Here is a 15,000-nt window from a genome sequence, read left to right on the forward strand (position 1 = left end):
CCCCCACGACCTACGTTTGTTTGTTTCCGACCTAACGTTTGTTTGTTTCCGGCCTAACGTTTGTTTGTTTCCGGCCTAACGTTTGTTTGTTTCCGGCCTAACGTTTGTTTGTGTTTCCGACCTAACGTTTGTTTGTGTTTCCGACCTAACGTTTGTTTGTTTCCGATATGACGTTTGTTTGTTTCCGATATGACGTTTGTTTGTTTCCGGCCTAAGGTTTGTTTGTGTTTCCGATCAAAGTTTGTTTGTGTTTCCGGCCCAAGGTTTGTTTGTGTTTGCACCGTAGTGCGTGTTTATCTTTCCCATATTAATAGTAGATGTTTCGTTATTTTGGTCTTTTATTTCAAATTTGATTTTTATTTATAAATTATATACTTTTTCATGTCATGAACGTAGGTATTTACCATAAAAAATGATGTCAATTCAATTAATTTCCAATTTTTTGAGTTTTAAAAGTTTCAGACAATGAAAACCATGTTTAATATTTTCGTTTTTTTGTAAGAATTAGCTTCATTTGCTCTGAATCTACGAAATAATGACTAGTAGTAATTACTATAATTGATGCTTATTTTGATAAAGATGTATGCTGGAAATGCATTCTATTAAATACAATAAAAGACATGTAATGTATTTTTACATCTAAAAAAATCAGCTTCTGCCTTTTTTTTCTAAATTTCTCTCTCTCTCTCTCTTCCTCTCTCTCTCTCTCTCTCTCTCTCTCTCTCCTCTCTCTCTCTCTCTCTCTCTCGCTTTCCCTCTCTCTCTCTCTCCCTCTCCCTCCTTCTCGTTCTCCCTCTCCCTCCCTCTCTCTTTCTCCTCTCTCTCCTCTCCTCTCTCTCTCTCCTCTCTCTTCTCTCCTCTCCTCTCCTCCTCTCTCTCATCTCTCTTCCTCTCTCTCTCTTTTCTCTCCTCTCTCTCTCCATTTCTCTTTTCTCTCTCCCCCCCCCTCCCTCCCCCCCTTCCCCTCCCTCCCTCCTCCCTCCCTCCCCCCTCTCTCTCCTTTTGCAAAGAAGGGCTTCAGTACATAGATTGTTACTTCAGCTCCGTTGCAGAATCCTTGATAAATTGAATTTCTTAAAGATAAAGAGGATTTCTTATCTATTGTGAAATTGCGGTTTACGTGACCGTTACAGGATGCATTCGTGTCCCAGTCCACGCTTTCGTTACAGGTTTTATCATGTTTTCTCTCTTTATTTATTTATTTAGTTTTACTTATTATTATTATTATTGTTATTATTGTTATTATTATTTATCACTGTTGTCATCATTGTTATTGTTATTGTTGTTGTTGTTGTTATTATTATTATTATTATTTGTTATTATTATTATTATTATTATTATTATTATTATTATTATTATTATTATTATTGCCTTATCTTCCCTTTTCACTACATGTTCTTTCGCAAATAAATGACCTGTGCTTTATGGGCATTAGGAATATAATTTTTTTTTTTTTTTTTTAATCAAGCCGCAGTTGACGTGTACTTTTTCACATAATGAAGCAAGTATCAGCAAGTATCCTAATCAGGAAGACTTGCAATGTCCTTGCACGGGAGCAGGATCCCAAGGTCGTCCTAGAAATGGGATTGGCGGGTGCGGGTTTTGTTTTTTTTTGTTTGTGTTTGTTTGTGTGTGCGTGCTTTTTACTTTTTTTTTTTTTTTTTTTTTTTTTTTTTTTTTGTAATTTATACCAAAGAATATGGTATGCAGTTGCATTGATGGATTAGTATGCAAATTAGGTTGACCCATGACTAACACACGCTAGGGAAATATAATGAAACCGTTTCGGTGACTCTTTCGGGAAACTTTATAGTTCCAGGAATCTACCTTCCCATGCCTCCACACGCGAGCACATTCTTACATAAGGTTTTTGCTTGCAGTGGTGAAAGCAAAGGTACCATACAGCCTATTACTAGATCATATAGCCTATTCAGTGAAAATCCACCCTGGCGAAAGGGTGTAATGAGAAAGCGACTGTAGAGGCATAAATCAATATTATCGAGATTCTACAGTTATACGTCCTCCGCTAGCATAGGACCGCACAGAGAGAGACTCGGGAAGGTGTTGGACGCCGGCCAGTACCTGTGACTCCCATCCCCCCTCCCCCCTTCCTCCCACTTTCCCCATTCCTTTGCCCTCCCCCCATCTCTCCCCTCCCCCTCCCCTGTCCTCTCCCCCTGCCCTCTTCCCCTTCCCCTTCCCCTGCCCTCTTCCCCTTCCCCTTCCCCTTCCCCTTCCCCTGCCCTCTTCACTCTTCCCTCTTCCCTTTTCTCTCTCCCCTCCCCCACCCCCACCCCTACCCCCCTCCCCTCCCTCTCTCTTCCCCACCGCCAGACTGCCGCTCGATTCCCTGTGATTCAGTATCCCCCCGACTAAGGAAGAAATTAAAAAGAAAAATGCCATGAATAATAGTGCGTGTTATAATGATCTCGACGTCATCTGTTTTCCTCGTCATTATTGTGCGCGGGTATTGGGCGAGGCGCACCACGTCAGCTGGCATTCACAAGGTGGCACGGCGAGGCACCAGGAGAGGGGGTGTGGGGGGGGGAGGGGGAGAGGGGGGGGGGGACGTCGATGCGGGACGGCTCTCGGCGGCGATTTTGTCCCGGCGCGGCCGGCCGTTTCGAGAGAGGACTTGGCTTGCTCGACGCCGACGCCTGGTGGGAAAGGATGGTTGGCTGAAGGTTGCTGAATAATGATGATTTTTTTTTCCCATGGAGGCGTCTCACTTCCGCCTGCTCTCCTGATTTTCCACTCTGGGAACCTCCCTCTTCCGCCACCCCTCTTCATCCTTCTTTTTCACCTTCATTATCTCCTCGCCTTCTTCCTACCCCTACTCTTTTTTTCTTATTATTATTATTATCATTATTCTTTCCTCTTGTTTACTCTCCTCCACCTTCTCCTCCTCCTCTTCCTCGTCTTCCTCTTCCTCCTCCGCTTAATGTAGTCTGGCCTGCGACCTTTAACTTAAGTTCCCATCAAGACATAAAAACTTGTAAGATGTCGGCGTCACAGAGAAACTTATATTGTGGCCGTTTAAGAAGGGTGTTGTGTTGTAGCAGACCGAAGAGGGGACGAGGAATGGGGAAGGTGGGGAGGAGGACAGGGGGAGGGAGGGGAAGGGGAGGTTGAATGGGTAGGATGAACCATTGCCAGTTCTTCCCTGACTCAGTCACACCTTATGATGTCAGTCAGGTTTATAGCCTGGAACGCGTGATGTTAATACATGTCTTGTATATATTCTCGGCGTTGACTCAAACCCAGATCTGGCCTCATTTCCGAAATAAATTCTTTCGATAAGCACAGCCTGAGAAGAAAAAGCAGAAAATATTTTTCCCAGTTGTATACAAATCGCATCGTTCTTCTCACGTACGGAATGAATAAAGCTGCATAGAGGAAGGCTGGATGCTGGCTGGCCTCATTCCACGTGCAGGCCAGTCGCTCGAGCTCCCTCCGCCACGTGCCGGAATCTGTGCCTGGCGTCCCACCGACACAGTTCCCGCGCGGCTCTTTGCTGCTGCGTTGCGGTCCGGCCATTCTGCTTTCCCCGTGTTTTGTGTGTGTTTAGGCCGCAACGCTAAGAGCCTTGCGGTCGAGGGGATGGCCCGCTGTGCATGCCTGGGGCGCCTGCTTGCAGTCGTCGCATCTTTGCATGCGGTGTGCTTTCACCCTTTGCCTCCCGGGCGATCAGGCGGGTGTGTGGCGCCTTTGTCTCCGTCGCGGACGCTCGGAACACGTTTTGATAAGATTTCCGCGTCGTGTCCCCGCCCGCCGAGTCACGACTGTCCAGCTTACCCAACTAAGCTTTAAGGCAGCGGCATGTGACCTGCGACGACCCGGCCAGCGCGGAACAAAGGAGCTTCTTTTGGAAAGTGCATTTTGAGCGTTGTTAAGCGAGGGGGTGGGATGCTTATGCGTCGAAGCTGATTCTGTCTTGTGTTCAACAGCGTTATTGTCGTTTATATATGATTACAATTTTCTAGAATATATTTACCTACCATATACGTGGCGCGTATATGGTAGTTCTCCATGTACAGGATTCATGTTATTTATACAGAAGTTCCCGTGCGGAATAGGAGTTTATATTTAAAACTAAAGAATAAATTCATGTAACCCTTAGAGCAAGTGGGAAATGAAACCATGTGGCTTATGGTTATTGTTGATTAGATTCCTTGTTATAGATTCAGATGCCCTTTGAAGTATGAACACTATTTGATTATCGTTTTGCAAATCAAATAGTATTGAGGAAAACCGTGAATTTGAGTTGTGTTGCCTAATATTTGCAATGCAGTTTAATGAATATTGTTACGATAGGGTTATTGCAATAGTTGTTAAAGTTGTTGTTAATAAGACTTTGGTCGGCGGAATTGTAATAATTGTTATCTCACCTTTATTATGAAAGCTTATGATTTAGTAGTTGTCATTTCCACAGTGTGTCCTGGTTATTCAAGGTTACAATCTGGATATCGCCCCCCCCCTGTTAATGATCGCCACTGTTCTTCGCACGATTCTTCTCACACCGCCTGCCATCCTCGCCCACCGCCTGCCATCCTCGCCCATCGCCTGCCATCCTCGCCCACCGCCTGCCATCCTCGCCCACCGCCTGCCATCCTCGCCCACCGCCTGCCATCCTCGCCCACCGCCTGCCATCCTCGCCCACCGCCTGCCATCCTCGCCCACCGCCTGCCATCCTCGTCCTCCGCCTGCCATCCTCGTCCTCCTGGGTTCTCCTCGGCGCCCCCTCCCCCCCCTCTTCCCCCTGCGCTTACCCGTTGACCTCGATTCCCTGCGTCACCCTTTCTCCCTTTTCTGTCCTCTGCTTGCCCCTTCCTCCCTGTCTCCCTGCATAATCTTGTCGCCCGGGCTTATCTCTTGTCGTTTCGTTTCGTCTTCATTTTTTTTCTTTCTTTCTTTCACATCGTGTTTTATCCCTTTTTTTTTTATAATTCTTTTGTGTTGTCTGCTTTCTCTCATTTTTATCTGCTTCTCTCTTCCGTCGTTCCTTCGTTCCAGAGCAGTTCTCTCTCTCTCTCTCTCTCTCTCTCTCTCTCTCTCTCTCTCTCTCTCTCTCTCTCTCTCTCTCTCTCTCTCTTCTCTCTCTCTCTCTCTCTCTCTCTCTCTCTCTCCTTTATTTCACTTTGGTTGTATCGTCTCTCCACTCTCTACCCGCCTATGTTAGTTCATTTTCAGTTCACATTCCACCCGCATGTGCATTTCCGCCTGTCTCTCCACCTCCACCCTCACATGTATCTCCATCATTCTCTCTACCCTCACCCGCCTGTGCAACTCCACCTTCTCTCCACCTTCCTCCCTCCTGTGGAAGTCCCTCTCCTCTCCATCCTCCACCGCCTTCTCCCCGCCTACGTACCTCCAACATCTCCTTGCCCTCCACCCGCCTGTGCAACTCCACCTTTCTCTCCACCTCCACTGACTCCGTACCTCCGCCTCATCCTCCACTACCTTCCATCCACCTGTATACCCCCACCTTCTCTCTTTCCTCTCCTCTCATTCCTCTCCCTTCTCCCTTCCTCTCTTCTTCCTCTCCTATTTTCTCCTCCCTTTCCCTCCTATTCTCCCTCTTTTCTCCTCCCTCACCCTTCTCTCCACCTTCTCCCTTCTCTCCTCTCTCTCTTCTCCTCTCTCTCTTTTCCTCCCTCTCTGTTCTCTCCTCTTTCCTCCCTCTCCCTTCCTCCTTGCAATCACTCCTTTACATGTATTAACCTTTGCTTCTCTCCTCTCACTTACCTGCTCAGCATCGCCCTCTCTCCTTCTCTCCCGAAATTCATGCTGACTTCTCCCTCCTTTCATGCTCAGTCATCATTCTTCTCCCTTCATGCACCGGCCTCATCGCTCTTACACAGACTCCATCATAACTCAGTTACGTATTACGAAGGACGAATCACTTTGGAGGGGTACGTGAAGTGTGTGTGTGTGTGTGTGTGTGTGTGTGTGTGTGTGTGTGTGTGTGTGTGTATGTATGTATGTGTGCGTGCGTGCGTGTGTGTGTGTGTGTGTGTGTGTGTGTGTGTGTGTGTGTGTGTGAACTGAGAAGGCAGTTTGGGTAATAATTCATGTTTCGTGTGTGTAGGCAGTGTTCAATTCATGTATGTCCGCTTGATTTGACGTTTTATTTTTATATCGAGAAAGGTATTAATTTGATTGGATGATTTATGAAATTCTCGATTTTTAAGATTTTTTTTTTTTTTTTCTTTTTTCTTTTTTTCTTTCTTTTTTTGAGTGGATGGGTTCCACTGCCCAGACTACCAGAATAAGTCTGTCATTTAATCATGAACTTTCCATATTCGTCGTCCCTCCGCGCGTGTTCCTCCCGTAATCGACTTGAAGCGGCCCCCGTACCTCTTATTTATATTTCCTCATCGTTTCCTCAGGCAAAAACACTAGCCACGTCACGCAGTTGAGTGATTTACTTAGACACACTCAGAGTGTCTGCATACAGGTCTTGGCACGCGCGCTCACTGGGGCGTGCTTTTGCTTGTGCGTGCCCTACCGTTTTCACTTTCGTAACCTCTTCCCTCCTCTCCCCCTCTCTTTTCCTCTTCTCTTCCTCTCTTCCCCTCTCTCTCTTCTCCCCTCTCTCTCTCTCTTTTCCCCCCCCTCTCTCTCTCCCTCTTCTCCCCTCCCTTCTTCTCCCCTCCTCTCCTTCCTCTCTCCTTCTTTTCTCTCTCTTCTCTCCCTCTTCTCTCCCTCCTCTCTTCCCCTTTCTCTCTCTTCTCTCTCTCTTCTCTCTCCCTTTCCTCTCCTCTCCCCTCTCCTCCTTCCTCTCTCTCTCTCTCGCTTCTCCCCCTCTCTCTCGCTTCTCTCTCCTCTCTCTTCTCTCTCCCCCTCCCCCTTTCTTCTCTCTCTTCTCTCTCTCTCTTCTCCTTTTTTTTTTTTTCTCTCTCTCTTCTCTTCTCCTTCTCTCTCTCTTTTTCTTTCCCTTTTCTCCTCCCCCTTTTTTCCTCTCTCTCTCCTCTCTCCTTCCTCCCCCTCCCCCTCCTCCCTCTCTCTCTTTTTTTCTTCTCCTTTCTTTTCCCCTCCTTCTCCTTTTCTTCCCCCCTCTCTCCTTTCCCCTTTCCTCCTTTTTCTCTCTCTCTTTCCTCCTTTTCCCTTTCTCCTCCTTTTCTCTCTTCCTCTTTTTCTTCTCTTCTCCCCCCCCTCTCTCTCTCTCTCTCTCTCTCTCTCTCTCTCTCTCTCTCTCTCTTTCTCTGGCTCTCCCATCCCGCATCGCTTTCCCATTCCTCCTTTCTCTCTCTTTCTCTCCCTCGCCTTCTCTTCTCCCCTTCTCGCCGGTAGACTTGCGTGTAATCAATTATAAAAGCATTAATTAGGGCAAGAAGCGCCCTGGCCTGGGAACAAGGAAGCTTCAATATGAGAAAGTGACTTGCCAATAAAGCTTTTAATATTTTAGTCTTAGGGGTCTTCAATTCAGTTTATTGAAGCCCTCGACAAAAACAGCGATGAGAAGGGGGGAGTGGGGAGAGCTAAATGTTCATCCCATTGAGGCTTGAACAATGGCGCCGGAGCAAGGAGGATGAGCCATCACACTAATGGACCAATCGGCGAGCCGGATGCAAAAGGGGCTACTCCTGCTAGATCTGTTGAGAGCCTAATGCTGATTGGTTGATATCTTCCCATACCCATCGCCGAGGGGTCTGGTGGGCGGGGCTTCTGGATCCTGAACTGAAATGAACTAAATCTCTAGTGTCGTTCAGGTGTCCCTTTCGCCCTCAGCCGTGTCCGAGGGTGAAATGCACGTAAGCTTGATTGAAAGACACTAAATTGCTTGGTTGAAAGAAAATTGCTTGATTGAAAGACAAATTTGCTTGTTTGAAAGAAAATTGATTGCTTGAAAGACATGAAAATGCTTGATTGAAATATACGTTATAGCTTGATTGAACGACACAAAATTACATGATTGAAATACAAAATCGCTTGATTAAAAGGACTCCACAGTTGTAGATTTTGAAATAGATTTTTCATCTTTTATTTATTTTTTTATTATAATTTTTTGTGTCTTGGCCTATTGATTTTTTTTCTGCCTCGTCTTTCTCTTCGCCTTATAAATGGAAAATGTTTTTGTTATGCTCTTTTTCACATTTCCGGTTCTTATGATAGATAATCAGGTAGACTGATAATTATTTATTTGAAGTGATCAAGAATGCATGGAGCTATTGATACGGAGAAAGCAGGTGCGCGTGGAGGTATTCGCGAGAATGGGAAAGTAAGGCGAAAGACACGCACTGAGCAGATTGAGATGATGCAAGTCAGGAGGGAGCTCGTATATGCACTCATACAAACACACACACGTACACGCACGCACGAATGAACGCACGTACACACGCACGCATACATACATACATACATACATACAAACACACACACACACACACAATATATATATATATATATATATATATATATATATATATATATATATATATTATATATATATATTGTGTGTGTGTGTGTGTGTGTTTGTATGTATGTATGTATGTATGTATGTATGTATGTATGAATATATGTATGTATGTTTATATATGTATGAAAATAATATACGCATATATACACTCCATGTAGTGGTTAATATTGCATCGGATTGCAGCTTATGATATACTGTACGAAGTCATATTTGAGAATTCACGATTTACTTTAATGGCAGTTCAACAAAGTGTCTACGGAAGGACGTTAAAATGCCTATAGTTCAAGGATTCCAGTTTAAGGAAATGCAACATAACTTCTGCCGTGGTCTTCTGCCCCCCCCCCCCCGCCCGCGCAAGGCTTTAACGGGGGGGGGGGGGATGACCCGGCTGCGGTAAGACGAGGTTACGGTGTGAATACTGAGTCATGTGTAATGTGTGTTGTCCCAAATGTCACTTTTCCCGAGTTTCTCTTTCTCTCTTTCTCTTTCTTTCTCTTTCTTTTTCTCTTTCTTTTTCTCTTTCTTTCTTTCCCTCTCTTTCTCATTGTCTTTCTCTTTCTCTCTCTCTCTCTCTCTCTCTCTCTCTCTTCTCTCTCTCTCTCTCTCTCTCTCTCTCTCTCTCTCTCTCTCTCTCTCTCTCTCTCTCTCTTTGCTTTCTCTCACTATTTCTCTTTCTCTCTTTTTCGTTCTTCTCTTTCTCGCTCTCTTTCATTCCCCTTCTCTCCCTTCTCCCTCAGCTTCCCTTACATACATTCTTCAGTCTCCTTCCAACAGGGAAGGGGGAGGGGGAGGGAAGGGGGAGGGGGAGGGAAGGGGAAGGGGGAGAGGGAGGGTAGGGGGGGAGGAAGGATAGGAAGGTGGCGGGAGGGGAGGGAGGGGAGGAGGATGGGAGGGGTTAAAGGAGGGAGGGAAGAAGAGAAAGAGGAGGAAAAGAGGGAGTGAGCGAGAATGGGGGGAAGGGGGTAGGGAGGGGGAGGGAGTGGGGGATATATAATAGGGCTGAAGATGTTAATGTTTATTTTATTTTATTTTTTATTTTTTTTTTTTTTTAATTTATTTATTTTTTTTTTTTTTTGGGGGGGGGCAGGTTTGGTTTGTAGCCATTGGTATTCTCAGAGTTGGAAATATATATGGAGAGAGAGAAATGCATATATACACAATACACATACACATACACATACCCATGCATATACCTATACTTATTCTTATACCTATACATATACACCTACATACACATACACATACATATACATATACATATACATAGATACATATATACATACATACATACACACACACACACACACACACACACACACACACACACACACACACACACACACACACACACACACACACACACACACACACACACACACACATATATATATAGATAGATATAGATATAGATATAGATATAGATATATAATATATATATATGTGTATGTGTGTGTGTGTGTGTGTGTGTACATATTTTTTTATAAACTATATAATGTTTAAATAATTGGAGACCTAAAATAAGAATTGTGTAAATGCATTTGAAATTAAAATCTGAAATAGGAATCGACTTTTAAAGAGAATAAAAAATGGGAGAGCTGAAGACGTCATGCCAAGCAGCACATTCCACCGAAAGGCAAGTCATAAAAATCCAAAATGAACGGAAAAATAAGAACACGAAGATAGACCGGAAAAAACAAGAAAGAAGAGAGAAGGAGAAGAAAAAAAAATATTGCACAAGAGAATTAAGCTGAAGAAGCACAGCAGTCCAAACACGCAATTGCACAGAGGAAAGGCGAACACGTTGATAAACACGGAGCCGAAGACCGCGTCGAGAGGAGGAAACGAGCGCCGTGGCAACGTGTCGAGATGCAGCATTGCAAGAGGGTCCCGTGAGTGGCCGTGTGACCTGACTGCAGACGGTGCCATTACCCTCAGGAAATTGTGGGGGATCGAGGGCGAGGATGTGCGCGCGAGACAAGGCGTCCCCCTCCTGAAGTTGGGTTTCTAACGGCTCGGACCCGCCCAGATTAGCATAGAGGCGAGGAGGGGTAAGCGACGGAGGGGAGGGGGAGGGGGTGCGGGGGGTGCAGATGGCAAGGGCTGGTGGTGTTGGAGGAAGAGACTCGGAAGGGTGGACTAAAGATTTTTTTTTTTTCGTGACGTGCTTTCGTCCAACATTTGGGGGGGGGGGAGAGAAGGACAAGGAACAGTATTAGGAGGGAAGCAAGGAAGAGAAAATGAAGTTTTTTCTCTCTCTCTCTCTCTCTCTCTCTCTCTCTCTCTCTCTCTCTCTCTCTCTCTCTCTCTCTCTCTCTCTCTCTCTCTCTCTCTCCTCTCTCTCTCCCTCCCTCCCTCCCTCCCTCCCTCCCTCCCTCCCTCCCTCTCCCAAGGAAGAGACGGGTTGATCCTCACGCGGCCGCCTTCCAACCCGGGGTGACCAGCGTCGAAAGGGCGGGGGTGACTGCTCCCAAGCACAGACGCACGCCGGAGAGATTTAAAAGCGCCATTCGCGGTTCCAGCCCTCGTGCTGGGCGTCCCGGCGTCAATATCTCCGGGGATTGATGTTGTTTACGAAGTCGCTCATTGGGATCCTGTGTCGCCGGAGCCGCGGTAAACACTCCGAGAACAGTGCGTCGCCTCCATAACAAGCTAACCTACCCCCCCCCCTCTCTCCCTCCCTCGCCCACTCACTGACCTTCAAGCCATCCCCTCCTCCCCGCCCACACCCCGCTCCCACGTTGCTCTCTCGCCCATTGCTTTTACCACCTTTCCCAGCCGCAGCACCCCCTCCTCTGCCCCCCTTCCACGTACCCTAACTCACGTCTGCCACACAGCATTCCTCGGTATTAAACTATAACTATTGACACTTGCCCCCGTTTATCATTATGATCCGTGGATTACGCACGGCAATTGTGATTCATACGGCCTTGCCAAATTAAGTTACGTGCTTCTGGTAGAACATCTCCGTCGGTGCAGCAGCAAGGTGTTGGTGTTCAGTGTCGGATCCGCGGGAAGAATTTTCACTTGGGGAGAGTTATTGGCGGAAAGGAGAGTTACATGTGGGGGTTATAATTCTCTCTCTCGCTCTCTCTCTCTCTCTCTCTCTCTCCTCCCCTTCCCCTCTCTCTCTTCCTCTCTCTCCTCTCTCTTTCTCTCTCTCTCTCCCCTCTTTCCCCCTCTTTCCCCTCTTTCCCCCTTTCCTCTCTCTCTCTCTCCCCTCTCTCTCTTTTCTCTCCCCCCTCTTCTCTCTCTTCCCCTCTCCTCTCCTTTTCTCCTCTCTCCCCTCTCGCCTTTCCCCCGGCTCCCCTCCCCCTCTCTCTCTGTCCCCTCTCCTCTCTCTCTCTCTCTCTCTCTCCTCTCTCTCCTCTCTCTCTCTCTTTTCTTTCTCTCTCCCCCCCCCTCTTCTCTTCTCTCCTCCTCTCTTCTCTCTCCCCTCCCCTCTCTCTCTCTCTCTCCTCTCTCCCTTTTCTCTTCCCCTCTCCTTCTCTCCCTCTTCCTCTCTCCCCCCCTTCTCCCCTCTCCTCCCTCTCTACCCCTTTTCCCCTTCCTTTCTCTCTCTCTCTCTCTCTTCCCTCTTTTCTCTCTCTCCCCCCTCTCTCTCCCTCGCTCTCTCTTCCCCCTCTCTCTTTCTCCTTCTCTTTCCTTTTCTTCCTTTTTCTCTCTCTCCCTCCCCCTCCCCCTCTCTCTCTCTCTCTTTCTCTCTCTCCCCCTCTCTCTCTCTTCCTCTCTCTCTCTTTCCCCTCTCTCCTTTTCCTCTCTCCCCCCCCATCCCCTCTCTTTCTCTCTCTTTCTCTTTTCCCCTCCTTTCTCCCTTTTTCCCCTCCCCCCTTCCCCCCCCCTCCTCTCTCCCCCTTTTTCTCTCCTCTCCCTCCTCTCTCTCTCTCTCCTCCCCCTCTCTCCTCTCTCTCTTTCTTCCCCTCTTTTCTCCCCCTCCCTCCTTTTCTCCTCTTCTTTTTTTTCCCCTCTCTCTCTTTCTCTCCCCTTTTCCCCCCCTTTTCCTCTCTCCCCCCTCCCTCCCCCTCCCTCCCTCCCCCTCTGTCTCTCTCTTTTGCTCTCTCTCTCTCCCTCTCTCTCTTCTCAATCTCTCCCCCTTTTTCCTCTCTCTCTCTCTCCCCTTTTCTCTCTCTCCCCCTTTCTCTCTCTCTTTCCCCTCTCTCCCTCCCTCCCCCCCCCCCTCTTTCTCTTTTTCTTCTTTTTTTTCTACTTCCCTTTCTCCTTTCCCCCTTTCTTTTCCCCTTTTCTTTTCCCCTTTTCCTCTCTTCCTCTCTTCCCTTAAACCCTTGCCCCTTCCTTTTCTCCCCCCTTTTCTTTTTTTTCCTTTTTTTTTTTTCCCCCCCCTTTTTGTTTGTTTTCCCCCGGGCCCCTTTCCCCCTTTTTTTTCAATTTTTTTTTTTTCCCCTTGTTTTTTTTTCCCTTTTTTCTTTTTTATTTCCCCCCCCGGGGGGGGGGGAAAAAAAAAGGAGGAAAGGAAGTTTCCTTTTTTTTGGCCCGGTGGGGGTTTTAAAGGCAACGTCAGGTCGATTGTAGATTGGCCCCCAGTGCCGTGGGAAAAACCGAGGGGGTGTTTTTTCCGGGAGGGGGTTAGTTTTGGGCGGGGATAAGGGTTTTTGGCCCCGGGGCCCCCGGGGGTGGGCCGGCCTTTTTTTGGCCTTTTTGGGTTTTGGCCCCTTTTTTTGAGGGTAGGGAAAAGAAGGGGAAAGAGAGGGAGGGAGGGGGAGAAAGAAAGGAGGGAAGGAAGGGAGGGGTTTATCCGTTTTGGCCCCTTTTTCGCCCAACGCCGGCCTTAGTTTTGGGCCCTTCCCGTTTCCCCCTCTTCTTTCCCTTTTCCCCCGGTTTTGGCCCCCCAAAAAGCGTCCCCCGGCCCGGGGGACCCCATAAAAAAAGGGGGCCCTGGTTTCCCCCCATGGCCCCCGGGGGGGGCTTCCCCGGGGCCCCCCGCTTTAGCAACTTTCGGCGACGAACCCCCAGAGCCCCCCCAGGGTCCCCCCAATTAGACCCAAAGGGGAAAATTTTCCCCCAAAAACCCCCGGGGCCCCAGGGTTTCCCTGGGCGGGGCCTTGGGGCACTTTCGCCCCCTCGGGCTACCCCGCCCCCGCCCCCCCGGCCCCCCGTTCCTCTCCTCACCCCCCCCGGGCCCAGAAAAAAACCCCCCCCGCCTTGGGGGGGTTTCCCCCTTGGGGGCCCCGGTGAAGGGGCCGGTTTATCCAAGGGGGGGGTCCAGGGGCCCCCCCCGTCCGGGGAAGGGGAAATGGAACCCCCCCCCCCCCGGGGCTCCTTGGGCATTGCAGGAGACCCCAGGGGCGGGGCCCGGGGAGAAAAAGAGAGGAGGAGAGAGAGAGAGAGAAGGAAAAAGGAGAGAGAGAGAGAGATCATCCTTTTTGGCCCAATAAATTATCGCAAACGTCGGTCGTTAGTATTGGCGATGTGCCGTCCGGAGCTCTGAGAGTGCCTTTTCTTCCGCAGGTGATGAGGTGCGGCCGGAGATAAGCGTCTGGACCCGGAAGGACCCGCGATAAGACCGGCCTTCGGTTTCCCGCGCATGCGCCTTCGTCGGCGGCTGTCGGAGGCCCCGCTCAGCAACTGCAGCGACGACAAGAGCAGCGAGGGAGTGCGGGGAGATAGCATCAAGGAGGAACTTGCCAGTCCGCCGCGCACCGCTCGTGTGTCAGGGATGCTCGTGTAAGGCCCTTTTCGCCCTCCATCGCGACTGGACCTCCGTCTTCCTGCCCCTGACGTCTCCCGCCTTCTCCCTCTCTCTCCCTTCTCCCGCTTCTCCCTGCCCGCTCTTCGTCGCTACGCCTCCCCTTCGGCGCCAACATGAAGCTGAAGGAGCGCCTGGTGATCGGCGTGATGGCGGGGCTGGTGCTCCTCACGGTGGTCCTCGTCCTCGACGTCGAGACAGGCTTGACGTCGAGCGACCGCCCACGCACGCCCGCCCACGCCCGCGTCCGCTACGCCTTCAGACAGCGACACTTGCAGAAGACCAACAACGGGTCCCGCGAGGCGTCCCTGGCAGCGGCCGCCTCCGCCCAGCTCAGCGCCGCCGTCGACGACCCCGCCCACCCGCCCCCGCCCGGCCCCGATAGCCTCGTGGCCGTGGGCGCGACGGGCGGGCGCCAGGAGCCCAAGACCACGTCCACGACCCCGCCTGACCCTTACAACGACCTGGTGGAGGCGGTGGTGAAGGTAGACAACGTGAGCAAGATGTCGAGGCGCCGTCGGAAGCACTGGAACCCCACCCTCGGGGAGCTCCTGGGCATTGATCTGAGGTAGGTAGCCCAGGGGCGCCTGGCCTCCGAGGCGCCCTGCCTTGCACGGCGCCGTCCTTATTGCGGGAAGAGGGGCTGGCTGGGGAGGGGAGGGGGGAGGATGTGCATGGCTGCATGAAGCCCCCGACTTGGCGTTTACCTGGAGACGGTCTGAGGCGAAACGGGTCACGGCGGCAAAAGTCAGAGGTAATATTTTCCTTCAGTAGCGACAAATGGCTACCTTGCATAAATACTTTCTCTTTTCTCCTTCTCCATCCCTTCCTTCCCCTTCTTCGATTCCTTCCTTCCTCTCACCCTACTTACCTTTCCACT

General features: G+C 49.3%; 1 protein-coding gene across 2 annotated transcripts in view; it reads left to right on the forward strand.

Annotated features, from left to right (window-relative positions):
• LOC119583651 (extracellular serine/threonine protein CG31145-like) overlaps positions 1-14,733 on the forward strand; it is a 76,856-nt gene extending 62,123 nt beyond the window's left edge. The window contains exon 3 of one of the 2 annotated variants that reach the window (XM_037932243.1): positions 13,883-14,733. In XM_037932243.1, coding sequence (XP_037788171.1) covers positions 14,237-14,692 — 456 coding nt within the window. In that variant the 5' untranslated portion in view covers positions 13,883-14,236 and the 3' untranslated portion in view covers positions 14,693-14,733. The remainder of the gene's footprint in view (positions 1-13,882) is intronic. The other variant, XM_037932241.1, reaches the window with a different exon arrangement.
• The last annotated feature ends 267 nt before the right edge of the window (positions 14,734-15,000 follow it).

This window comes from Penaeus monodon, chromosome 17, assembly GCF_015228065.2.
Source record: "Penaeus monodon isolate SGIC_2016 chromosome 17, NSTDA_Pmon_1, whole genome shotgun sequence".
Classification (NCBI taxonomy): Eukaryota; Metazoa; Arthropoda; class Malacostraca; order Decapoda; family Penaeidae; genus Penaeus; species Penaeus monodon.